This window comes from Sphaerodactylus townsendi, linkage group LG17, assembly GCF_021028975.2.
Source record: "Sphaerodactylus townsendi isolate TG3544 linkage group LG17, MPM_Stown_v2.3, whole genome shotgun sequence".
NCBI classification, from domain to species: Eukaryota; Metazoa; Chordata; class Lepidosauria; order Squamata; family Sphaerodactylidae; genus Sphaerodactylus; species Sphaerodactylus townsendi.
Window position 1 is genome coordinate 1,530,090 of NC_059441.1, and position 25,231 is coordinate 1,555,320.

The 25,231-nt window shown below is 49.1% G+C and overlaps 1 protein-coding gene across 1 annotated transcript in view; it reads right to left on the bottom strand.

The window, feature by feature from the left end:
• Nucleotides 1-811: 811 nt before the first annotated feature.
• The window catches only part of CELF6 (CUGBP Elav-like family member 6), a 156,716-nt gene continuing 132,296 nt past the window's right edge, over nt 812-25,231 (bottom strand). The window contains exons 4-14 of the mRNA XM_048481863.1: nt 22,958-23,070; nt 22,890-22,908; nt 21,238-21,317; nt 18,354-18,497; nt 16,675-16,813; nt 13,921-14,070; nt 12,347-12,409; nt 8,781-8,858; nt 7,889-8,032; nt 6,045-6,200; nt 812-2,437 (exon numbers count right to left, since the gene is read on the bottom strand). Of these exons, the coding sequence (XP_048337820.1) occupies nt 6,073-6,200; nt 7,889-8,032; nt 8,781-8,858; nt 12,347-12,409; nt 13,921-14,070; nt 16,675-16,813; nt 18,354-18,497; nt 21,238-21,317; nt 22,890-22,908; nt 22,958-23,070 (1,058 nt within the window). The 3' untranslated portion in view covers nt 812-2,437; nt 6,045-6,072. The remainder of the gene's footprint in view (nt 2,438-6,044; nt 6,201-7,888; nt 8,033-8,780; nt 8,859-12,346; nt 12,410-13,920; nt 14,071-16,674; nt 16,814-18,353; nt 18,498-21,237; nt 21,318-22,889; nt 22,909-22,957; nt 23,071-25,231) is intronic.

Below are 25,231 nucleotides of genomic sequence, written 5' to 3' on the forward strand. Positions count from 1 at the left end.
GCCAAGTCTCTTCCGTCTGATGGCAACCCTTTGAATGAATGGCCTCCAAAATGTTGATAACAGCCTGGCTCCGGTTTTGCAAAGAGAAGGCCGTGGTTTCCTTGGTGCAGTCTGAGATTCGAAGGAGGAACAGCTGTATCAACAAATAAAGCTTCTGGATCTGATCCAGAAACTATGCATGGCTCAGCGGACTGAGAGTTGTTTGAACACTGGAGAATTGTTTGGAAAGGAAAAGTGAAATAAAACACCGAGCAAATCCACCCTGGCCAGAATGTTCATTGGCATTAGAAATGTCTTCCTTCTCTCTCTCCATCCCTGATCAGACAAAAAGCCACCCTGTTGCCTCAGAATCCCACTCACCTTTGAGGCGCTCTTCCACTCTTGTTGAATGACTGTCCGATTGTTTACATGGGGCGTAACAGGAGGCCACTGAGCATTTTGTACACTGTAGGGTTTTTTCTTTAAATCCTTGATCTACAAACTCCACTGAAGCACAAGTAGTTTTAAGATGATGGAAGCATCCTGTGTAACATTAAGCAATAAAAGCCTCCTGCAAGAAAAATATATCTTCTAAAGGCACACAAAAGAAGCTGGAATGTACATTGATGGAGCAGCAGTGGCGTAGTGGTTAAGAGCAGGTGCATTCTAATCTGGAGGAACCAGGTTTGATTCCCCGCTCTGCCGCCTGAGCTGTGGAGGCTGATCTGGGGAATTCAGATTAGCCTGTGCACAAGCTAGCTGGGTGACCTTGGGCTAGTCACAGCTCTACAGAGCTCTCTCAGCCCCACCTACCTCACAGGGTGTTTGTTGTGAAGGGGGGAAGGGCAAGGAGATTGTAAGCCCCTTTGAGTCTCCTTTCAGGAGAGAAAGGGGGGGATATAAATCCAAACTCTTCTCTTCTTCTCTTCATCCTAGAAGGTCGTGACCAGGGAGACCACTGTCCCATGGAAAAATGAAACTCTCTAAAGTAAAAAGTGTAGAGATGGCCAAAATTAATTGAAGGGGTCATCTGGGGGAGGGTGGGAGGGGTGAGGTAGGCCAAGAAGAGCTCCTCATTTGTGATCTGCGCTTGAAATGTTTGGTCCAAGCCCCCCGAAAAAGAAAAGGAATATCACATAGACAGCAGGCAGTCACTACGGATCGAGCGATTTGTTTATCCTGGCACAGCCAGTAAGTCAGGAGTGGTTCTACAAGCCAAGGGTTACGATCCTGTCTCTCTTCCCAGGCCGGTGCTTTTGACTTTCAACATCTGGGAGGAGCCGATCAAAGGTTGTGATTTCGTTCTCTTGCCTTCTGCTGCATTTCCTGAAAATTGCGCATCTTTCGGGAGAGAGGGAAGGAGAGATTCGGCCCAGAGAGATTCGGCCCACCCAAAGCATTCGGCCCACCCTCCGATCACCTTCACCCTCCTGGACTCCCCCTTTCCAATAAGAAATGCAATGCGGTCACGAGGCCACTGGATCTGGCTACGCTGCGTACCAAGCGAAATCTGCTTTTGCTCGAGAATGCCGTTCCTCTTGGAACACTCGCGGCTTTGACATGAAGCTCCCCCCCCGCCCCCCCACCCACCCCAGCCCCGTTTTGCTCTTTTAAAACCTCTTTGAGTTTCGCGTCGCGGTTCTCTCTCTTTTTTTTTGTCATTTTGTTTTTTAAATTAATTAATTTATATTTATATATTAAAAAAGCGTTAGTCCTTTGGTCCCTAAACACTAAGGAATGATATGACTTTGAAAGAAGTTAATCCAGTCTCCCCAGCCGGGCGAGAAAGGGGGAAAGAAACTCCCCGGCCTCCCCCCCCCGCCCCGCGATCCGTGGGATATAGATATATAGACCTATTTATATATATAATCTTCTGTTCAGTTCAACATCCTCTTAGCATTTTTGATTTTCTTTCCCAAACAGATGCGAAGAGAGAAAAAAAACCCACTCCCCTGTTCTGTTTCTGCTTACCCTTCCTTTTTTTAAAAAAAACAAAGCATTTCCCAGGTGAAACAGAATAAGCCTTGTCCAAATCCACCAGCTTTGGTTTAGATCTGTTGGCCGTGCTCTTCTGAAGTCTCTAGTATTGGTCAAGAGCTTCTAAGAGTCACGAAGGATGTTTGTTTTAAAAAGTCTTCTCCGGGGGGGCCTCTTCTGTCCTGGAGACCCGGAGCCTCAAAAAATCCTCGTTCCCTTCCATCCAATATCGTCACGTCGCCCTTCGCAGGTCGCCGCCCGCCTTGAAAGAGACAAAAAACCCCCAACTGATTTTGGAAAGGGAAACAAAACAAAAAAGTTACAACCAAACAGGCTCTCTTTGACACGAGCATCTTCCGTCCTCTTCCGCGTTTTCCTCCTCTTCTTCCGTGATATGTTGCAAAGAAAGAGAGTTACAAGTTTGGATACTGAACTCGGGGCAAGGGGAATACTCTTCATACACCGCCGAGTGGCGTCCCATCTGCAAGGCAAGAAGAGAGCAGGGTCAGAAATGATGGGTCGGAGAGGTGTTCCACTTAGAAAGTGCGGTCTGGAAGTACAATCAAGGATGCGTACATTCGCTGCTTTAAAAACCTAACATTCTTTTGCGCTAAATCCTGCAATGTCAAGAGTGATGTGACTCAAACACATTTTGATACAGAGTTTTATTCCACGTGACTAAGGGAGAAATTCTCAGCTAGGATTAAGAACATACAAAGAGCCCTGCTAGATCACGCTGGGGGCTCGTCTAATTTAGCATGTGTCTCAGCGACCAACCAGTTCACCTGGAGGGCCAGCAATAGGGCATAGCTGGGGCATTCCCTGGGGGTTTGGTGCCCCTTGGCGCTGGGATCCAGAGGTTTACTGTCTCTGTATATAGAGGTTTCCTTTAGTCACCTTGGTTAATAGTGACTAATAGACTAATAGGGCGTTGTGGGTTTTCCGGGTTGTGTGGCCATGTTCCAGAAATGTCAGGAGTCCAATATCGCCTTCAAAACCAACAAGATTTTCAGGATATGAACTTTCAAGTCACAAGTTCTTTTGTCAGACACAAGCAGACCGAGGAAGGGAGCTGCGAGTCTCTAAAGCTTACTCCCTGCCGATCCTATTGTTCTCTAAGGTCTTTAACTGGTTCTTTCAGTCAATATCTATAAAGGCCCTTGAGTTCTGTTGATCCCAACTGCCAGACCAAGGCTCGAATGCTCTGGAGCCCCCTATTTGCTAATTTAGGCAGAACCCACAAATCTTTGCACGTTGCGCTATTGTTGAATGATAGCTATCGTTCACATCTGGATCGGGTCAGTCCAGGCAGGAATCCTAGTTGTGAAAGACTGCTCTAGGTACAGTGTGATAGCCAAAGATGTATAGATGCAACCTCAGAAGTTATAATCAGGAGTTTGGTTAGCCTGCGGCTGACGCTCTCCCCCACGGCAGCCATTTTGTGATGGTGCTGACTACCTGACCTCAGAACTCCAAAAGCACCCACCCATTTCCACAAAGTTGGGGGTCCCCGTTGGAAAAGACGGACCCTCCAGTCTTCTGTTTCTCGCACAGGGACTTGTTTCTGAAGGCCTCCCCCTCGGTTCCTCCCCCTTTCCGCAAATCTCACAGCAAACACACAAGGAAATATACTTCATTGTCACACCACAAACAAAGAGCACAAGAGAAGGGGGGGAAGTTGAAGATGTAGGCGCTCGGAAAGTCCACAACTAAGAAAGACCGACCGACCGGCACTCCAAGAATCTATCCGCCATGGGCGTCAGTATGGCACGGCACAACCGCCAAAAGAGAGGGTGGGGGGTAGAGAACTGTTTTGTTTTTGTTTTTAAAAAAGAGCAAACAAACAGAGAGAGAAAGATCCACGTCAAATCATGCAACAAGGTCACAACCGGCCACATGGCGTCATCGAAGAGCGCGATGACAACATGAGAGAGTCACTTACAGTTGAAGATAATTTGGGAGGGAGAGCATTTGTTTGGGCCTCCCATAACAGCCTGGAGCTATGATTGGCTGGGTTTGGTTACAGACACAACGTGGATGGGTCGGAGGGAGCAAAACATAAAAGAAAAGGTGAATCGGTTGGGTGATCTGTCGTGTTCCCCGCTTCCCCGCTCTGCGCCCGGCTTGAACAAAAATGAGGCCTCGGACTTGTCCTGGCGTCTGAGTTCAGGAACCTGAACGCTGGGAAGGGCTTGTTTTTCTATACCAGTTGGGTCATTATTTTTTCTCTGTTGTGTAAAAACCAAACAGACTTTTCGAGCTCGCATCTTTGTTCTTCGGCAATGATTGTAACCTACTCCAGAGATCCCCAACAGCAGTGATGGCGAACCTTTTCGAGACCAAGTGCCCAAATTGCAACCCCAAACCCACTTATTTATTGCAAAGCGCCTACATGGCAATTTAACCTGAATATTGAGGTTTCAGTTTAGAAAAAACAGTCGACTCCGAGGCGTGCGTTACTCAGGAGTAAGCTTGGTGGAAGTCGGTGGCTTTGATTTGGAGCAACCGTGCAACTCTTCCAACAGATGAATCACGACCCTAGGAGGGTTTGCTCAGAAGCAAGCCCCACTGCCAGCAACCGAGCTTACTCCCAGGTATAGGATCGCGCTTTAGTTCTTTGCATGAAAATCAGTGGGGTTTAACAGCGTTTAACAGGGTTACCTACACTGCTTCCCCAAAAGTAGGTCTTAGGTTTAATTATAATAATCGAGCCCAGCGGCCCAGGCCAGCCTGGATGTGTGTGTGTGTGTGGGGCACTCTGTTTGCACATGCCCACAGAGAGGGATCCTAGTGCCACCTCTGGCACTCGTGCCATAGGTTCGCTACCACTGCCCAACAGGGTTCGTGTGGGCTCCCAGACACACGTGCCGACGCTCATCTGGTGTTTAAAAAATGCACATGGCTTTTGCCTGGCAGGACCTCTGATAAATGCTACATGTGCAAGCAAATAGTTTGAAACAATATGCATCTTGTTGAACAAAGCGTCTGGCAGAAATGTTGACGGGTTACTATTACCATTGGGCATCACCTCGTTCCCTGAAATCTTGTCTCGGCCAAAAAGAAAGTCAACAAATAAACCAAGAATACTTGGGAGTAAATGACTAATCAGACGCCGCCGACAACTAACGGGACGACGCGCTGTGACGCATAAGGCGTCAACGTCACCGAAAGATAAAAGTGGGCGTCGCAAAATCAAAACGATAGGGTGCCACGCAGGTTTGGGCACACCATACAGGGAGCACAAATGCAGTCTGGGAAATTCAAAGCGTGGCTGAACGTTGGCGAGGCGTGCCAAAGAAATCCCTGAGAAAAGGTCGTTTCCGTGCAAAATAAAAGCTTGTTAAAAAATCCCATACGGTGCTATGAAAGTGGTCAAGTCTTTTAACTTCCAGCCATATTTCAATTGGACATATTTCACTAGTTCTTTCAGGACTTCCCCATAACATGCATTTTGGATTAGAGGCAACGAGGATTCATACGCCTTGAACGATACAGGTTTGATGTATTGTCGAAGGCTTTCGCGGCCGGATTCAACTGGTTCTGGTGGGTTTTCCGGGCTGTGTGGCTGTGGTCTGGTGGATCTTGTTCCTAACCTTTTGCCTGCTGGCCACAGATGCTGGTGAAACGTCAGGAACAAGATCCACCAGACCACGGCCACACAGCCCGGAAAACCCACCAGAACCGGATACAGGTTTGCATGCACAACAGGGCCGTGATCCGCCATGGAGGAATCATGGCTACCCGATTGCCTCCACAAAGCTGGAGTCTTTGGGTCAAAACTCTGAAGGTTCTTGAAAAGGAAAGGCAACAAACAGGTCACTCGCTACTAGCTGAATGACCACCAAAGCAATAAGTCCATTCTAGGTAGGTAGAAACTTGTATATTCCTTTGAGTAATTTGGAAGAAGGGATGGGATAAAAGTGGACTGGTACACAAAGAACCACACACAGCCTTCAGGACCTAGGACAGGGGTGATGAGCACGGGAATGAACAAAGCACCATCCGATGGCCGTCCTGCCCCCTAGTGGCCTGGCTGAATAAGTGCAGACGGTTTTTTCTGGAAATGAGCCCATTCGATCTGGCCGTACCTGTTTTCAGGGCCAAGGTGAGCAGGGGTCAATACGGTCTGTTGGCATCTTTTGGCCGTTTTAGTTGGACCTTTAGCCTCTTCATGCCGATTTGGAAGCCGTTCATAGCCTGAATGGCGGCCTGAGCGCTAGTTGGATTGTCAAAACTGACAAAACCTGGGGGAGAGAAGAAGTTGGGGGGGGGGGGGAACAGACAAAGAAGACGGGAGACAGGTTTAGCACCCAAGAGACCCCCTGTCGGCTTAGCATCATGGCTGTCTCATTGCAAACAGCTCACAGATCATGGCTTTTTAAGAGAAATGGCATTTTTCCAAGCTGGCTGGTTGCTCAGTAGCAGTGCAAGCTTTCAGATCTCACAAGGCTCTTCTTCAGCGACATTTTAAAAATCCATTGGATTATATCTATCCAGTCCAGCTTTGGCTGTTGGCCCTTGGGGTGTTCTGAGAAGCACAAGAAGAAACAACCTGTCTTGCTGAGTTCATTTTTGTAAAAAAGAAAAAAACTAAAAAGAGAAAAAGAGTTTGGATTTATACTCCGCCTTTCTCTCCTGTGAGGAGACCCAAAGGGGCTCACAAACTCCTTTCTCCTACTCTCCACATAACAGACACCTTGTGAGTTCATAGAGAACTGTGACTATCCCAAGATCACCCAGTAGGAATGTAGCAGTGGAAAAATAATTCCAGCTCACCAAATAAGAGTCCATTGCTTTATGATCTGCCCTAATAACTTCCTGAGGATAGAAGTGTCCCTATAAATCCCACCTTGTAAAGCTCTCTATTCCTCCCCCCCCCGCCCAGTTCCACCAGAAAGCCACCTGCCATGCTTGGTTTCTCTGAAAACGATGGCCTTGTGGCTCCAGAATCCCTTCCGGCATCCTAAAGTGCCTTTCTTCCCTACCAAGGGCCATTCATTCAAGACAGTCAAATATTCTTCGCATAAATGTTTTCAAAACCTCAACCTTCTGCCTCTCCATCATTTTTCTAAACCAGTTGCCCACAATTCAACTTGCTGTTGGGAAACCCAAAGTTCACTTGGCCCTGATTGATCTATCGATCTTCCATCCATCCATCCATCCATCCATCCATCCATCCATCCATCCATCCATCCATCCATCCATCCATCCATCCATCCATCCATCCATCCATCCATCCATCCATCCATCCATCCATCCATCCTTTATCCATCCATCCATCCATCCATCCATCCATCCATCCATCCATCCATCCATCCATCCATCCATCCATCCATCCATCCATCCATCCATCATCCATCCATCCATCATCCATCCATCCATCCATCCATCCATCCATCCATCCATCCATCCATCCATCCATCCATCCATCCATCCATCCATCCATCCATCCATCCATCCATCCATCCATCCATCCATCCATCCACATTTTTGACTTATTGGCCGCCCTCCCCCGAAGGGCTCAGGTGGCTTACAACATAATAAAACAATCATCAATAGTCCATTTCCTGGAGTCATTGTTATTAAAATCAGACAAAGAAATAATCAAAAACCGGAGTAAGATCCACAACATAAAATCCCCCCCCCACCCCCAACCCCAACCCAAGCCCACCGGAGGCCGGGACGATGTAACCAAACTCAGCCCGGCTGGCCAAATGCCTGGCGGAACAGGTCCGTTTTGCAGGCCCTGCGGAAGCTCACTGAGTCCTGAAGGGCCCTGGTCTCTCTAGGGATCCTGTTCCACCAGAGGGGGGCCAGGACCGTAAAGGCCCTGGCCCTAGTGGAGGCCAGCCGGCCAGCGTTCATTGCCTCGTGAGTCAATCGCAGGAACTTCTCTGGGGAACATCTCATCTCCCAGAGTCTAGGTACTTACCAAAGCATTTACTTTGGTTGGTGGCACGGTCAACGAAGACTTTGGCAGAGATGACGTTGCCAAATGGCAAGAACATCTGCATGAGTTCTGCGTCCCCGAACTCCTGGGGCAGGTGATAAATGAAGAGGTTGCAGCCTTCAGGACCTAGGGCAGGGGCGTGATCACAAAAGGCAGGTCACCAAAACAGACCACAGATGTTCTTTCCCACCCCATTCTCATAACACGCGCCGCCCCCTATTTATCTAATATCACATCCGCAAAAATGCAGCTGGGCCTTTTCTAGGGGCTTGTTTTGACGCTTTTCCATCAGTCAATTTAGCAGGAAGATTTCAAAAAATCCCGCGGCAAAGGAGGGTAGGTGTCTGCAACTTGGGGAAAGTAGACTCTACGTCCCACATCCGACTGCATTGTGGGGTCCATAAAGGGGAATGGAAGCCTCTGATTCAACCACTGTTAATTTGTTATACTAATTCAATTGCAATTGACTCTGATTTTCATTCATTCATTCATTCATTCATTCATTCATTCATTCATTCATTCATTCATTCATTCATTCATTCATTCATTCATTCATTCATTCATTGGATTTATTAGCCACCCTCCCCCGGAGAGGGGGATTTTTACAAGATTTTTATTGGAAGACCGAGTTTAAGAACATAAGAAAGAGGCACGTATTGGGAGTGCACAAGCTAATCTGGTTCACCAGATCAGCCTCTGCAGCTCAAGTGGCAGAGTGGGGAATCAAACCCGGTTCTCCAGATGAGAGTGCACCTGCTCTTAACCACTACGCCACGCTGGCTCTCTCGATTAGGTGAGAAGCAATTTCTTACACGATCAAATCAAAACCATTACAGTGATTGCCACCCACCCTGTCCTGATCGCTCCTCCTCACCTTCTCTCTGCTGCTGGGGGATGATGGGTGCTTGCTGGTGGAAGGCCTGGCTGATAGGTGCATAGGCGGCTGGATATGCTGCTGGAACAGAAAAGCAGAGTGGTCAGGGCAACACGCGGCGCTCACCTTCGTCTTAGACAACGTTCCCTTGTGACGCGACAAAGTCGCAACCTCGTCCGATCCCGCTTGCCCAACGCAGAAGTTGGTCTACGTGATGGTCTACATTTGCTACAATGGTCTGGTGGTTCAGAAGAAGAAGAGTTTGGATTTATATCCCCCTCTTTTCTCTCCTTAAGGAGACTCAAAGGGGCTTACAATCTCCTTGCCCTTCCTCCCTCACAACAAACACCTTGTGAGGTAGGTGGGGCTGAGAGAGTTAGGAGAGAACCGTGACTAGCCCAAGGTTTTTTGGTATGTGTGAACCAGATTATTCTGGTTCCTAAATATACAAATATATTTGTATATTTTACTTTTGTCAGTATACTCTCTCTATATCTATCTATCTATCTATCTATCTATCTATCTATCTATCTATCTATCTATCTGTCTGTCTGTCTGCCTGCCTGCCTGCCTGCCTGCCTGCCTGCCTGCCTGCCTGCCTGCCTGCCCGCCTGCCCGCCTGCCCGCCCGCCTGCCCGCCTGCCCGCCTGCCTGCCTGCCTGCCTGCCTGCCTGCCTGCCTGCCTGCCTGCCTGCCTGCCTGCCTGCCTGCCTGTCTGTCTGTCTGTCTGGATGTATGTATGTATGTATGTATGTATGTATGTATGTATGTGTGTATATGTGTGTGTGTATATGTGTATATATTCATGAACATCTGGAGAGCCGCAGGTTGCAGACCCCTGATCTATATATACATGAAACTTATCAATGGAAGTTGAGTTTTTTTAAAAGCATCAGACATTGGTATCCTTCTACACCATTAGTGGATCTCTTACTCCATTACAGAGACTTGATATAATTTTATTTGGGATCCTCTGTGTATGTATTGTTGATTGTTTTATCGTTGTTATTTATAAAATGTTGTTGATTAAGAGTTGTGGTTGCGGTATATAAATGTTTAAATTATTTTCATTAAAATAGATTTGTATAGTTCGCACTAGAGCCAGACAAGTTTTTTTCCTTTCTTTAAACAAAATACTGTCTCTGGCTCGCTATATATATATTTTTTTACTAACCCAAGGTCACCCAGCAGGGAAGTGTTGGAGTGCACGAGCTAATCTGGTTCCCCAGATAAGCCTCCACAGTTCAAGTGGCAGAGCGGGGAATCTAACCCGGTTCCTCCAGACTAGAGTGGTGGAACTCTATGGCAACACAACTCCAATGGCATCAGTACAAGAATCTCTGCCCTGCAGGAACTATACATTTGTGGCGGGGCGGAATGCCCGTGCATAATTGGTCACGGTCTTTGATGTTTATTTCTGTTCTCCAGCCTGCATCAGAGGGATGCTGGGATGTGAAGACAGATCAAGAGCAAACCATGCTAAATAAAAAAAACCCTGCATATGTCATGCAGGGGCTGACTGGCTCATGCTTGTGACGCCACCATTTTAACGACGGTTGGGTCTGAGGCAAAGAGCACAATTCGAATTCCTCCTGACTCGCTCCAGGCAACGGTCCACCAGGAACTTTCCTGGCAAGTCAAAGGACCGATCTGGCTCCGATTGACAGGCATTATGTTAGCCAAGCAAAACTGCTGCCATTAGCAGAGAACGCGCATCTGCCCAGCTTTGCGGGAGATTCCAGCACTGGCCCGCGGAGGCGCGTTTACGTCCTTGTAATGCAAATGCAGTGGAGATGATCGCCCATGTTCTGTTGCATTGTGAATTCTGCCAGGACATTAGAAACCATTTAATCGTGCCCTTGCTGATGAGGCCATTTGGATATTCCAGTCATTCTAGTAACTCCGGTGACTTGTTAACTTTTTACTGGAAGATAAGGACCCCACCATTTCGTACGCAGGGTCAAAGTTCTGATCCGTTGCTAGCGGAATACAGAGATAATTGGTGTCGTGCGAAACTGCTGGTTAACTGTTCGCTAACATGATCGCTGCGCTTGTATCTTAGTCTCTTTGCTGATCTATGACTGTATTTACTAAAATAATGCATGAATTAATAAATGGCAGCCAAGGAAGCTAAGAAAGCCAATGCAATTCTGGGATGCATCAATAAGAGTATAGTGTCTAGATCAGACCTGGGCATTATATGGCCCGTGGGCCACATCTGGCCCGCGGGCCACATCCGGCCCGCTGGATGACCCTGACTGGCTCCCCTGTCTTGCTGGGGAGCGAGGCGTCTTTGAAAGCCCCGCAGAAGCTGGTTGCCTTGGCTGCTGGCTTCTGCGGGGCTTTCAAAAGTGCCTCGCCCCCCTGCCTTTTGGCCCGGCCCTCCACAATATTTTCTGTTTCTTATACAGCCCCATGGAAAAAATAATTGCCCGCCCCTGGTCTAGATCGAGGAAAGTAATTGTACCACTCTACTCTGCATTGGTCAGACATCACCTAGAGTCCTGTGTTCAGTTCTGGGCACCGCAATTTAAAAAGGATACTGACAAGCTGGAATGTGTCCAGAGGAGGGCAACCAAAACGGTAAAAGGTCTGGAATCCATGCCCTACGAAAAGAGGCTTAGGGAGCTGGGGATGTTTAGTGTGGAGAAGTGAAGGTTAAGGGGGGATATGATAGCTATGTTTAAATATTTGAAGGGATGCCATGTCGAAGAGGGAGCAAGCTTGTTTTCTGCTGCCTCAGAGACCAGGACACGGAGTCATGGATTCAAGGTGCAGGAAAAGAGATTCCACCTAAACATTAGGAAAAACTTTTTCACTATCAGAGCTGTTCAATTGTGGAATACGCTGCCTCGGAGTGTGGCGGAGTCTCCTTCTTTGGAGGTTTTCAAACAGGGGCTGGATGAACATATGTCGAGAGTGCTTTGATTGTGTGTTCCTGCATGGCAGGGGGTTGGACTGGATGGCCCTTGGGGTGTCTTCCAACTCTATGATTCTAAGTACAGAGAATGTCGTATTTCTGCTAGCCACGTGCGTTTGTGTGTGTGTGTGTGTGTGTGTGTGTCGTGGTGCAACAAAGAAGTACGCAAGAGGGTAAAGCCGTACCCTCTTGCTTCCTGGGGACACCCACTCCCTCCTCTGAGATCCCACTGGCTACCCACAATGATTGCAGGCTCCCAAAGGCATAGCACGCACCGTCCGCAGCAAATTGGCCATCCCTACGGACCCCAGCACGGACAACCCCCAGCGCTTCCAAACATCCCATCTTCACAGCCCGGCACAAAGCATCATTTGTCAACGTCTTCAAACCAGACCTAACGAATGTCTCCAGACCAAAACTGCCCCTCTGGAGAAGCTCCCAACGGGAAATTGCGCCTCATCGCAGAGGAATTCCCCGTTCCCTTCCTCCAACCGCGAAAAAAATGCAGCAAAATGGCTTTTGAGCATGCAGGGGAAATATGGAGACAGAGAGATGTGGGGAAAGAGGGAGAGACGGACAGAGCGCGCGGGGGGGGGGGGGTTGGATGGTGGTGGGGGGGAGGGAGAAGCAAAGCAAAGTTTGAGACCTGCGTAGTGCTGCATGCCTGCGTAGGCTTGTTGGAGGGGGTCTGCCACAGTGGGACTTTGAGCTGGGGAGAGAAAAGAAGGGAAGAAAGGAGAGAAGAAAAAAAGTAAGGCAGGAGAACCAGAAGACCACGCCGGTCAGAGCCGCCTGCAGTCAGGGAGGGGCGCAGATGGCGAAACTCCACAGACGCGTCCTTGATGTTCAGTTTGGCTTTGGGTCCTCCTCTCCGTCGCCGCTCAGAGACTGGCTGGGCGTTACGCTCGCTAATAAGAGCGCCACCCATCCGGAAAGAGCTTTTGCCTGTTGAGCAGTGGCGTATCAGGCAGGGGGACAAATAGGGTCAAATGTCCCTGGGCTGTGGCCATTTAGCCACGTGGGGGGCGGAAAATTGCCCCCTCCTCTAATAACAACAAAGAACCTTTATTGGCATAACAACATTATATACATAGATCCACTTAACCAAGTAGAGGGAAACTAAAATAAATGTACAGGTAGAGAAGGCTGATGTTCAGGGTTTGCTCCTAAAGTGCTGTTTTATATACAAATCCAAAAATTTGGTGACTGCATCGTTTGCATCACTACTGGGGCTGTCCAACAGAAAGGTAATCTTTTGCAAGTCAGATGCATGCTCTTTTTTGAGTAGCAGAGGTGACAAGTATTTGACTCTGGGTACTGTGTAAAGTGGACAATAAAGTAAAATATGGTCTGTAGCAGTGGTGGTGAACCTTTGGCACTCCAGATGTGATGGACTACAATTCCCATCAGCCCCTGCCAGCATGGCCAATTGGCAATGCTGGCAGGGGCTGATGGGAATTGTAGTCCATCACATCTGGAGTGCCAAAGGTTCGCCACCACGGGTCTATAGAGTCAACACAATTCCCGTTGCATATGCATAGCCTTGGGCGGTAAGGGGTTTTAGTGAATCTCCCTGTGGATACGGCTGATGGAAGGGCATTGCAACGGGCCGACATCATTGCTCTACGGAGCCTGGGCACGGTTATCTGGTGCAGGTATTGAGCCCCCTTATTACCAATGTAGGTGATACCTAGAGCTAAAGGAGAGCAAGTCCTGGAAGCCTTTTCGAGTAGGATCTGATGTTCCTGGTCAAACTGCCTTCTCCTCAGAAGTTGGAAAGTCTCTTTTGATGGTAGCATGGCCAGATAATCCAAAGAATAGTCTAATTTGTTATTTTTTGTTTCTATAATGCCCCACCATTCCGAGTGACAGGAAGTCTGGAGGTGCCCCCCTCCTCCTTCCCCCTGGGTCCATACACTGACTTCCTGGTGCAAAAAAAAGTTGTTTGGTCGTGGTGGGGGAGGGCAGCTGCCCATACGGGGGGGGGGAATGGGGTGGAAAACTCAGAATATGCACCGGGCTACGATTTCCCTAGATACGCCTCTGCTGCTGAGAATGGCTGCCACAACCCCCCCCCCCCCCGCAAAACAGAGCTGCCGTGGCAAAATGGCACAGCACTTGCTTTGCGTGCAGAAACGTTCCCGGTTCCACCCCCGTCCCCTCCAGTTGAAAGTGAAAGGATGACCTCCCCCTTATCCCAGCCCTTTTGCAAAGACTTACCTGGGTAAGGATGAATGCCGTTGGTGTAAATCGTCTCCGACGCCGGCTGCCCGTTTGTCTGTGGCGGGAGAGGGCTGAATCCGTTCACCCCGATGGGTGTGGCTATGCTGGGGACGGGGGCTGTGCTGATCCCTGGAGGTGTGCTTGTACCTGACAGGAGAGAGGTACACATTATCATACTGGCAATCCCACCAGACCGCAGCTTGAGCATCTGAGGCTGTGCAGGCGGAGGCGGATTTTTGCAAGCTCGGCGATTGAGGCGCAAACAGCCCTGGAAACGTTCTCGGCTTTTGCAGGCATTCCTTCACATTAATATCACACCAGCCGCGGTGTCTAGGAGGTGCTAATCCCTGTGGATCAATGTGGGCAGGCGTATTCAATTCCCCTACTGTTTCTGTGGCACCCACGTTAATAGCATGATACCCGTGCTGATGAAACGAAGGGTGAAGAAAAGGAATTCTCCAGGACGGAAGGAGACCGGTTCTGGTGCGTTTCGGTGCGTTCTCCTAATTCTGGTCACTGTTAATCTTGTAGAAACGATGGTAAGATTTGTATTGTCGAAGGCTTTCACGGCCGGAATCACTGAGGTGCTGTGTGGTTTCCGGGCTGTATGGCCGTGTTCTAGCAGCATTCTCTCCTGACGTTTCGCCTGCATCTGTGGCTGGCATCTTCAGAGGATCTGAATCCTCTGAAGATGCCAGCCACAGATGCAGGCGAAACGTCATAAGAACATAAGAACAAGCCAGCTGGATCAGACCAGAGTCCATCTAGTCCAGCTCTCTGCTACTCGCAGTGGCCCACCAGGTGCCTTTGGGAGCTCATCTGCAGGATGTGAAAGCAATGGCCTTCTGCGGCTGTTGCTCCCGATCACCTGGTCTGTTAAGGCATTTGCAATCTCAGATCAAGCAGGATCAAGATTGGTAACCATGAATCGACTTCTCCTCCATAAATCTGTCCAAGCCCCTTTTAAAGCTATCCAGGTTAGTGGCCATCACCACCTCCTGTGGCAGCATATTCCAAACACCAATCACACGTTGCGTGAAGAAGTGTTTCCTTTTATTAGTCCTAATTCTTCCCCCAAGCATTTTCAATGAATGCCCCCTGTTTCTAGTATTGTGAGAAAGAGAGAAAAATTTCTCTCTGTCAACATTTTCTACATCAGGAGAGAATGCTGCTAAAACACGGCCATACAGCCCGGAAACCACACAGCACCCCTATGGTAAGATTTACCATTCGGTACTCATGCCTTGAAAACCCCATGAGATGGAGTTGCCGCGAGTCAACTCTTGACTCGGTGGCACATTTGGTTCTACATCCAGTGTTGGTTTCATGTACTTTCAGTGAAGGGGATGGAGACTAACTTTTTTTAAAAAGAAAAAAAAAAGAAAAATGGGGGTTAAGAGAGCCTGATAGATGATTGTAACGTTAGAGTGATATGAAAGCCGCGACTTAAAAAATAAAAACAAACCCAAAACGGGGGGTGACGTGTGCGTGCGTTTGTGTGCGCTGTGAAGTCACAGCTACCTGACGGCAACCCCACCGGGTTTTCGAGGCGAGAGACATTTGGAGGCGGTTTGCCATTGCCTGCCTCTGCTAGAGTTCTGAGAGAACTGGGATTGGCCAAAGGTCACCCTGCAGCTGTCATGTGAAGCAGTGAGGAATCGAACCCGGTTCTGCAGATTAGCGTCCACTGACTTAACCACTATGCCATGCTGGTTCTGGTGGAAATGGTGGGAAATGGCAGCTGATCGGGACTGGGGGACATAAAACGGAGCTGATCTTGGTAGGAACGGGAAAATGTGGACTTCTCTACAGCTTCAGCGTTGCTGCAATCTCCCCCAAAATGTTGCGGCGAAGCAGAGATGGGGAAGATGGCAGGAAAGATGGGGAAAATAAATGAAGAGGAAGAAGAGAAGAGTTTGGATTCATACCCCCCCCTTCTCTCCTGTAGGGAGACTCAAAGGGGCTTACAATCTCCTTCCCCTTTCCCCCGCCAACAACAAACACCCTGTGAGGTGGGTGGGGCTGAGAGAGCTCTGAAGAACTGTGACTAGCTAGCCCAAGGTCACTCAGCTGGTGTGTGTTGGAGTGCACGAGTTAATCTAGTTCCCCAGATAAGCCTCCACAGCTCAAGTGGCAGAGCGGGGAATCAAACCCGGTTCTCCAGATTAGAGCGCACCTGCTCTTAACCACCACACCACGCTGGCTCTGAACAGGGTTGAGGAATGTCTGGATTTGGGGGAGAAGGGTGGACTTGGGGAGGGAAGGAACCTCAGCGGAGCCCCACGCCATAGAGTTCACTCTGCAAAACAGTCATTTCACCCAGGAGAATCGATCTCTACCTTCGTGGGATCAGTCGTAATTTTGGGAGATCTCCTGGCCTCACTTGGAGGCCGGCAACCAACTGGCGGGCTGGGTTGGTCAGGATTGCGATCGGTCAACCGCGAGCTCTTAACTTTAGCCCATTCTGCCGTCGCTGAGCCCCTGTGATCCCAGTTCACCGAGGACCAAAGACAGCTCTACCGCAATGTATTGTCGAAGGCTTTCACGGATTCAACTGGTTCTGGTGGGTTTTCTGGGCTGTGCGGCTGGTGGATCTTGTTCCTAACGTTTCGCCTGCATCTGTGGCTGGCATCTTCAGAGGTGTATCACAGAGAGAAGTCTGTTTCACACTGTGTCAGTGTGGGGGCACCTGGAGGGGGGCACCTGGGTGTATTTCTGCAGCCCCCGGAGCGAGCCCCGAGCCCCACGTACCTGATGAAGGTGTCATGGGAGCAGCGACGAGCCCGCTGACGTTGAAGGCGGCCATCTGTTGCATCTGAGCTGCTGCGATGGCCGCCATGGGGTTGAGGTAATTTAAAGGGGCCATGAGAGCCGCTTGCTGCTGCATTATCTTAAGTAAAGAAAGGCAGAAGTGGGGAGAGAGAAGGGAAAGACAGGCGGGGGGGAGGGGGGTGAATAGGCAGGGGAAGAGAAGGCAAAAGAAGAGGCAGAGAAGGCGGCGGGGATGGGGACAGAGGGCAAAGGTGAGTTAGATTTCCTCTCCCTGGTTTGTGTCCGTCTAAAACTCCGTGGAATATCTCCTGATCAATTGACATAAACATGACATGTGAAAAGACTCTTGCAACAGCTATGATTCTGCACGGGGTGGCTGTTTTTATTTTATTTTTCAGTTTCCATTTATACCTGGACCCCACTCCTGCCAACTCACGTCGGGCCCCGCTCCTGGGCTACCATTTATTGTCACAACCGTGTGAGCTATGCTCTTCTCAGCCCACCGAAGCCTATGGGCTCGGAAGGTAGTATAACTGGCGTATGGTGTCCTTGTGACACTGCTTATCTTTGTCATGAATGAAGTCTGTTATGATCGCATAGTGTTTGTTAAAAAATCGTATTATCTCTCAGAAGCAAGAAGATTCGGTGGTCTAATCAGGCTGGTACAAAATGCTTTGGATAAAACATTTCGCATTTGCAGTTAATAACAACAAAACTCTTAAGAAGGTGATGATGATTTTGGATTTATATCCCTCTTTTCTCTCCTGCAAGGAGACTCAAGGTGGCTGACAAACTCCTTTCCCTTCCTCTCCCCACAACGGACACCTTGTGCGGTAGTAGGTGGGGCCGAGAGAGTTCAGAGAGAACTGTGACTAGCCCAAGGTCACCCGGCAGGAATGTAGGAGTGCAGAACCAGACACATCTGGTTCACCAGATAGGTCCCTGCCACTCAAGTGGAGGAGTGGGGAATCAAACCCGGTTCTCCAGATTAGAATCCACCTGCTCTTCACCCCTACACCACGCTGGCTCTCTTTAAAAAAAACCCCCAACCTGCTTGCTTATCTCATATTTAATTTATTTATGAATTGCTGCTGAGTTTTAATGGCTTAATTTTATGTTGTATTATTTGCTGTTGGGAACAGCCATGTTGGGAGCCGCCTCGAGCCCTTCGGGGACGAGGCAGCCTACAAATGTAATAAATAATAATAATAATAATAATAATAATAATAATAATAATAATAATAATAATAATAATTACTAGTAATAATATTAGTTACTAATATTACTAGTAATTAGTAGTAATAATAGTAATTAGTAGTAATAATAGTAATATTACTATTAATATTACTATTAATATTACTATAATAATAATAATAATAATAATAATAATAATAATAATAATAATAATAATAATAATATCCTGCACAGCACATTCATGCCAGCTGGCTCCCCTCTGCCTGCCTAAATACCATGAGAACCTGAGCCAAAATTACATCCCAGTTCGCTAAGGTCAACAGGAAGTTCCTCGCCCTCCCGCCACCCGAGACGGGCTCTGGGCAGCCACCCATCTCCACTGGCCAACCCCTCTTGGCATCTCCAGTCCCGCTGCCTTCCCCCTTCTAAGGTGCCCTGGCATCCGGGCAGGCCGCCTCCCCTACCGCCTGCGTGTACGCCCCGTAGGCTCCGAACTGGATCGTCATAGGATTGAAGATCCCCAGCTGCCCGGCCATCTGATGCATCCGCCGCAGGGTTCTTTCTTTATCTGTGTCAGCAAACTTCACAACCAGGCTGGAGGAGGCTCCCTGGCGAGGGTGGGGGGGGGGGAGGAGAGAAAGAGAAGCGGAAACAGAAGAGTGGGGTACGTTGCCTTCATGGCTCCTTGCTGCTGGCACAGGGTGCGAAGGATGATCGATACTGATGAATGGGCAAACGGGGGCTACAAAACTGAACAGACGTGGTGAGAAGATGGATGTCGAGGGCCCTTGGCTTGATGGTACAGGATGTGTGTTGCATGCAGAAGGTCCCAGATGCCAGCCCCGGTACCTCCAGTTATAAAGGGTTAGATTGTTATCGATAGAGGTATAGTGTCTCATAAGAAGAACATAAGAACGAGCCTGCTGGATCAGACCAGAGTCCATCTAGTCCAGCACTCTGCTACTCACAGTAGCCCACCAGATGCCTTTGGGAGCTCACATGCAGGATGTAAAAGTAATGGCTTTAAGAACATAACAAAGAGCCAGCTGGATCAGACCAGAGTCCATCTAGTCCAGCACTCTGCTACTCACAGTAGCCCACCAGATGCCTTTGGGAGCTCACATGCAGGAGATGAAAGCAATGGCCTTAAGAACATAAGAAAGAGCCTGCTGGATCAGACCAGAGTCCATCTCGTCCAGCACTCTGCTACTCGTAGTGGCCCACCAGGTGCCTTTGGGAGCTCACATGCAGGATGTGAAAGCAAGGGCCTTCTGCTGCTGCTGCTGCTGCTCCCGAGCACCTGGTCTGCTAAGGCATTTGCAATCTGAGATCAAGGAGGATCGATCGATGGATGTGATTGTACCTCTCTATTCTGCACTGGTTAGGCCTCCCCTGGAATATTGTGTACAGTTCTGGGCACCGCAATTCAGGAAGGGTCCCCCAGAGATTAGGACCAGGAGGACGAATGGGTTCAAGGTGAAGGAAAAGAGATTCCACCTAAACATCAGGAAAAACTTCCTGACCGTAAGGGCTGTTCGACGGTGGAATGCACTGCCTCGGAGAGTGGTGGAGTCTCCTTCTTTGGAGGTTTTTAAACAGAGGCTGGGTGGTCGTCTATCAGGAGTGCTTTGATTGTGTGTTCCTGCATTTCAGGGGGTTGGACTGGATGGCCCTTGGGAGTCTCTTCCAACTCTGTGATTCTATGATTCTATCTCCTCCGGCCAGGGATCTTTCCATCCGCAAAGTGCCACGCACGTCGGTGACCCGATCGACATTTTAAAAACCATCGTTTCTGCTCAGGAAGGAAGGGTGGTTGAGTTGATGAGATTTTGCGGCAGAGGAACGGCTCTCGCTGCGTTAGCCTCCTTTCTCGCTTTAATTCCCTGTCACCTTTGATTGACTCGAAAAGGCGCGGGTGAGCCAAAGAAAAGCATGAAGGCTTCTCAGCTTCACCCTTTGAATCCCTCGAGAGCCGGGTCTCTTCTTTCCCCATTAGCAGGGGACAGCTGTCCGTCCCCAAAGCTGCTGCTTGTCCAGGACCCAGGGCCATAGGGCAGAGATCGGCCCCCCAGGATTCCTCGCGGGCTATCAGGAGCCACCTCTGACCAGCCACCGGGCTTGTCGATAACCCCCTGGGTCAGCCATGGGCGCTCGCCCCGCCTCTTTCTCATTTGGAACTGTGACCTTCATTGTTAATTAAACGGCAGCTTTCTCAAGCCGCTGATTGAATTACCTCCTAACACCTGCCCGGAGAGCACAGCGGCTGATCGGAATGAAACCGGTGGGCCCGGCGTTATTTTTACAGCGAGTGATTTGATCTCTGAGATTCTGATCCAATCAAAGGGAGGATAAATTAGCCGATGATTGGATTAAGGAGGGAACACTGCCTTAGTGGGAGAAGGTGGGCGGAGGGGGGGGAAGAGCCTGTTTTGCTTGTAACCTGTCTAGCTTCTCCCAAGACCCTGCGTTATTGCCGGACGGAGATTGCTTTTGCGGAGTTTGAAAAACAAAGCAAAACTCGAAAAAGGGCTCTGTCAGTGGGCAGGGCTGCATTCTTAGAGAAACAGATTGTCCAAGGCCCCTTCCGCACATGAAGAATAATGCACTTTCAATCCACTTTCAATGGACTTTGCAGCCTGGTTTTACTGGGAGGAAGAGCAAAATCCACTTGCAAACAGTTGTGGAAGTAGATTATTCTGCATGTGCCGAAGGGGCGTTCAGGAGATCTGCTAAGGGTTTAAACCGGTGGTTCCCAAACCTTTTCGGGCTGCCGGCCCCTCGGCTCCCAGGTCACATTTCTTGTGCCCATTTTTAGGCTATCGTTTTTTCTTTCTTTCTTTGGAGGGGTGGATACACAAAACCACGTGTGATGCTGGCAGGGGATGATGGGAACTGTAGTCCATAACATCTGGAGGGCCGTGAGCTTGACATCACCTATGAGTTACAATTCGAGCATGGTCTTTCTCAAACTATAAGCCTTCCATGTTCAGGAATCCATACTCCCATCAGCCTCTGCCAGCATGGCCAAGTAGCAGGGCTGATGGGAACTGTAGTTCCTGAACATCTGGAGGGCCATAGTTTGAAGACCCCTGCTTTAGAGGTTCCTCCTCGTCTGTTGGAGGTCTAGTTTTGCTGCTTTCATGATTGGCTTGGGGGGGAAATGCTTTCAGATTGCATAAAAAATCTGGCACTTGACTACGCTGTCCCAAAACGGACCCCCAGTTTCTCCTTCCCTAACAGTGTTTCCATGGCCACCCTTTCCCCCCTGACCTAATGGAATGGAAAGAACTATCAGGGACATTGTACAGACTTTAATATGCAGGTGCGACCGTTTGGTCCAGCGCTTACCGGCATGGTTTGGCTGCCGTGAAGGCTGCTGATAGCTGCTTGCGCCTCCGCGTGGCTCCCGTACTTCACAAAGGCACACCCTAGAAGGAGAGAGGAGAGCAACAGAAAGCTCAGAGGCTTGGTGGGAAATGACCAAGAGCGGCATGGGATGGTGTATGTGGTAGCCAGAAAGATGATATTCTTTATCTATTATCAGTTAGGTAGAATATAGGGTGGTACAACTTTGGTGTCTCTCCAGATAGCGACTATAGTTCTCGTATCATCCCTGCCAGCATCATGCTGGCAGGGGATGATGGGAACTGTAGTCCATAACATCTGGAGGGCCGCGAGTTTGACACCTGTGCTCTAGATCAGGGGTGGGCAATTATTTTTTTCCATGGGGCCGCATAAGAAACAGAAAAATATTGGTGGAGGGCCAAGCCAGTTAGCAGTGGGTTAGGCGTTGAAAGCCCCGCAGAAGCCCGGCAGCCAAGGCAACCAGCTTCTATGGGCTTTCAAAGGTGCCCTCGCTCCCCCAGCAAGGCAGGGGGCCAGTTTGTGGTCATCCCCGCTGGCCGGGATGTGGCCCGCGGGCCGTATAATGCCCAGGTCTGGTCTAGACTCTAGGCTGTCTATTTCATACATTTTTATCCTGCCCTTTTCCCAAGGAGCTCAAGCTGGTATACGTGACCCCCCCTTTCCTCGTTTTATCCTCACAACCACCCTGTGAGGGAAGCTGAGAGACAATGATCCGCCCCAGTGAGCATCGTGGCAGAGGGGGGATTCGAACTCAGCTCTCCTAAATCCTAGTCCAACCCTCTCACTATTACACCACCTTGACTCCTTCTTGCATCCCTTCCTCCGTGTTGTTAATCTGAGGAATCAGTTCACAGTTCAATCTTCTAAACCAGGGTTGAATAAACAAACCCTGGTTTTAATTACAAAATGAATGCACAGCCCTCCAGGTACAAACACAGCAAGTATGTTTAAATCGCCAAATCCCCCCTATATTAAACAATGAAACAGAGCAGGGCCTTTTCCCAGTCTTCTGCGTATATTGCAGGAGAACCAAAGCGCACACTGAAAACCGACTCATTTTGCCTTTCAGACATGTCATCTGATAGTAGTGACTCAGGGGATGACTCAGTGGATAGTAGTGACTCCCTGGGCCAACCACCTTCAGCCTACCCAACTCTACAGGGTTGTTGTGAAAACAGCATGAAGTAGAAGAAGAAGAAGAAGAGTTTGGATTTGTAGACCTTCCCCCCTTTCTCTCTGCAGGAGACTCCAAAGGGCTTATTAATCAATCTCCTGCCCTTCCCCTCACAACAAACACCCTGTGAGGTAGGTGGGGCTGAGAGAGTTCGAAGAACTGTGACTAGCTCCAAGGTCACCCAGCTGGCGCGGTGGGAGTGTACAGGCTAATCTGGAATTCTTAGATAAACCTCCACAGCTCAGGGCGGCAGAGCTGGGGAATCAAACCCGTTCCCTCCAGATTAGATACACGAAGCTCTTAACCTCCTATCACTACCACTGCTGCTCCCCTGGAAATATCTCGGGAAGCATACATGGAATAAATACAAGGATATCAGTAATGCGTCCCTCCTCAGCTCCCCCCAAACTCCTCTGCCCACCTTTGGCTCCGCACCCCCAAATCTCCTCGAAGTTGGAACCCCTCGATACGGCTCCCCCCTCGCCAAGGCCCCGTCCTTTGCCTTCTCACCTTTTACTGAGGTCTGGCCGGGCCTCGGAGGATGGTGCATTCTTCGATCTGGCCAAAGGGCTCAAAGAGTCTCCGGACGTCGTCTTCGCTCTGTTGCTTCCCCAACATGCCCACAAAGAGCTTCCTGTCTTCTAAAAACAAGCCACACCTTGTTAGCAAGGGGGAGACGTAGGCCCCTTCCGTGCACGCAGAACAATGCGCATTCAATCCACTTTCACAATTGTTTGAAAGTGGGTTTTGCTCTTCCGCACAGTCAAATCCAGCTGCCAAGTGCATTGAAAGTGGATTGAAAATGCATTATTGAGGCGGGTGGGGCTGAGAGAGCTCTGAAGAACTGTGACGAGCCCAAGGACACCCAGCTGGCCTGTGTTGGAGTGCACAGGCTAATCTGGTTCCCCAGATAAGCCTCCGCAGCTCAGGCAGCCGAGCAGGGAATCAAACCCGGTTCTCTAGATTATTGTGCACCTGCTCTTAACCACTATACCACTAACAGGAAGGCCGACCAGTCTTGTGGAGTAATGACTGACTACCCGAATAAACCCCTGAGTTGCCCGTTCCTGCCCAGGAAACATAAATAACTTTAAACACCGGGAGGTTTGATGGTAAATAATGAACGTTTCACCATTATTGCCTGCATTTGTCTTCCGAAGCCCTTATGGCAGCTGCTGAGTTTCTAACAGCATTTGACAATTGAAATGAGACTGCCTGTCATGAACATGAGGTTGTGCGTGTGTGTGTGTGTAAATAAAAAAATAACACCAGGACCTGTGTCAGTGAAGAGGATGAGGGAAAATTGGGTAAAGGATCCAGGCACCTAGACTGAATACTTACATATAGACCACAGGTGTCAAACTTGCGGCCCTCCAGATGTTATGGACTACAGTTCCCATCATCCCCTGCCAGCATGATGGGAACTGTAGTTTGCCGTTTGCCGCGAGTTTGACACCTGTGATATAGACCATCTTTAGGGGAAAAATATAGCCAACAAATAAATCCGGTTTTGTATTGTTGAAGGCTTTCACGGCCGGAATCACTGGGGTGTTGTGGGTTTTCCAGGTTGTGCGGCCGTGTTCCAGTCCGCATTTTCTCCTGACGTTTCACCAGATAAGCCTCTGCCCCTCAGGTGGAGGAGCGGGAAATCAAACCGGGTTCCTCCAGATTAGAAGCTGCGGGCATCTGACTTTGAAAATTCCCAAGGCATGACTGCCAAAATGCCATGGGGATTATTAGTGTGATCTTTTTTAAAAAAACGATAAAAGGGAATATCTATTTTTTAAAAAAATTGTTAATGAATTTTTCATTTCTCTGGGGAGGGAAGGGGCCAAACTCAGAATTATTGCACGCTTCCCCCCCACCCCAGGGAAGAAAAGCTGGACGTTCTTTGCCAAACTTCTTTCCTGACATGGATCTCTTATAAAGACAATAGGATTCCCTTCCGCAGCAAACACGGGCCAGGTGGGTTATCCGGGCTCTGAGGACGCTGTCCTCCAGTGAAAGGATTTCTCTTCCTTTAAGCCCAGCTGTGGCAGCTTTCTCGTTCTTTGCCTGTCTATTGATTTTTAATCCCTCAACAATTACATTCTGTAAGTGGGTAATTTATTTCCCAGATCCCTTTGGGATGCCCAACACTTCTGCTGGCAACGAGCGGGTCGTGTTTAATAGCTACATCTCTCTCCGAATACACTGTTATTTACCCTGCTCGAGCAACCGAACGCTGGGAATAAAACATCACTGGGTTTTAAAGTACTGATCCTCCAAGACCATATTGGCTAGTGACAGGCGCCTTAGGGAGTAGGGAGAGAGTCTATAGAAAAAGGCAAGAGTTTGTTCAGAATCGACCTGTTTCTCGCTTTCGTGTGGCAGGAGCATCAAAAACATCAGGGAGGAGGGAGGAGGAGAAGAAGAAGAAGAAGAAGAAGAAGAAGAAGAAGAAGAAGAAGAAGAAGAAGAAGAAGAAGAAGAAGAAGAAGAAGAAGAAGAAGAAGAGTTGGATTTATATCCCTCCTTTCTCCTGTAAGGAGACTCAAAGGGGCTTACACAAGCTCCTTTCCCTCTCCCCCCCACCACAACAAACACCCTGTGAGGTAGGTGGGGCTGAGAGAGCTCTGAAGAACTGTGACTAGCCCAAGGTCACCCAGCTGGCACGTGTTGGAGTGCAGAAACACATCTGGTTCACCAGATAAGCCTCCGCCACTCGGGTGGAGGAGTGGGGAATCAAACCCGGATCTCCAGATTAGAATCCACCTGCTCTTGACCACTACACCATGCTGGAAGTAGAAAGAGAGAAGTAGA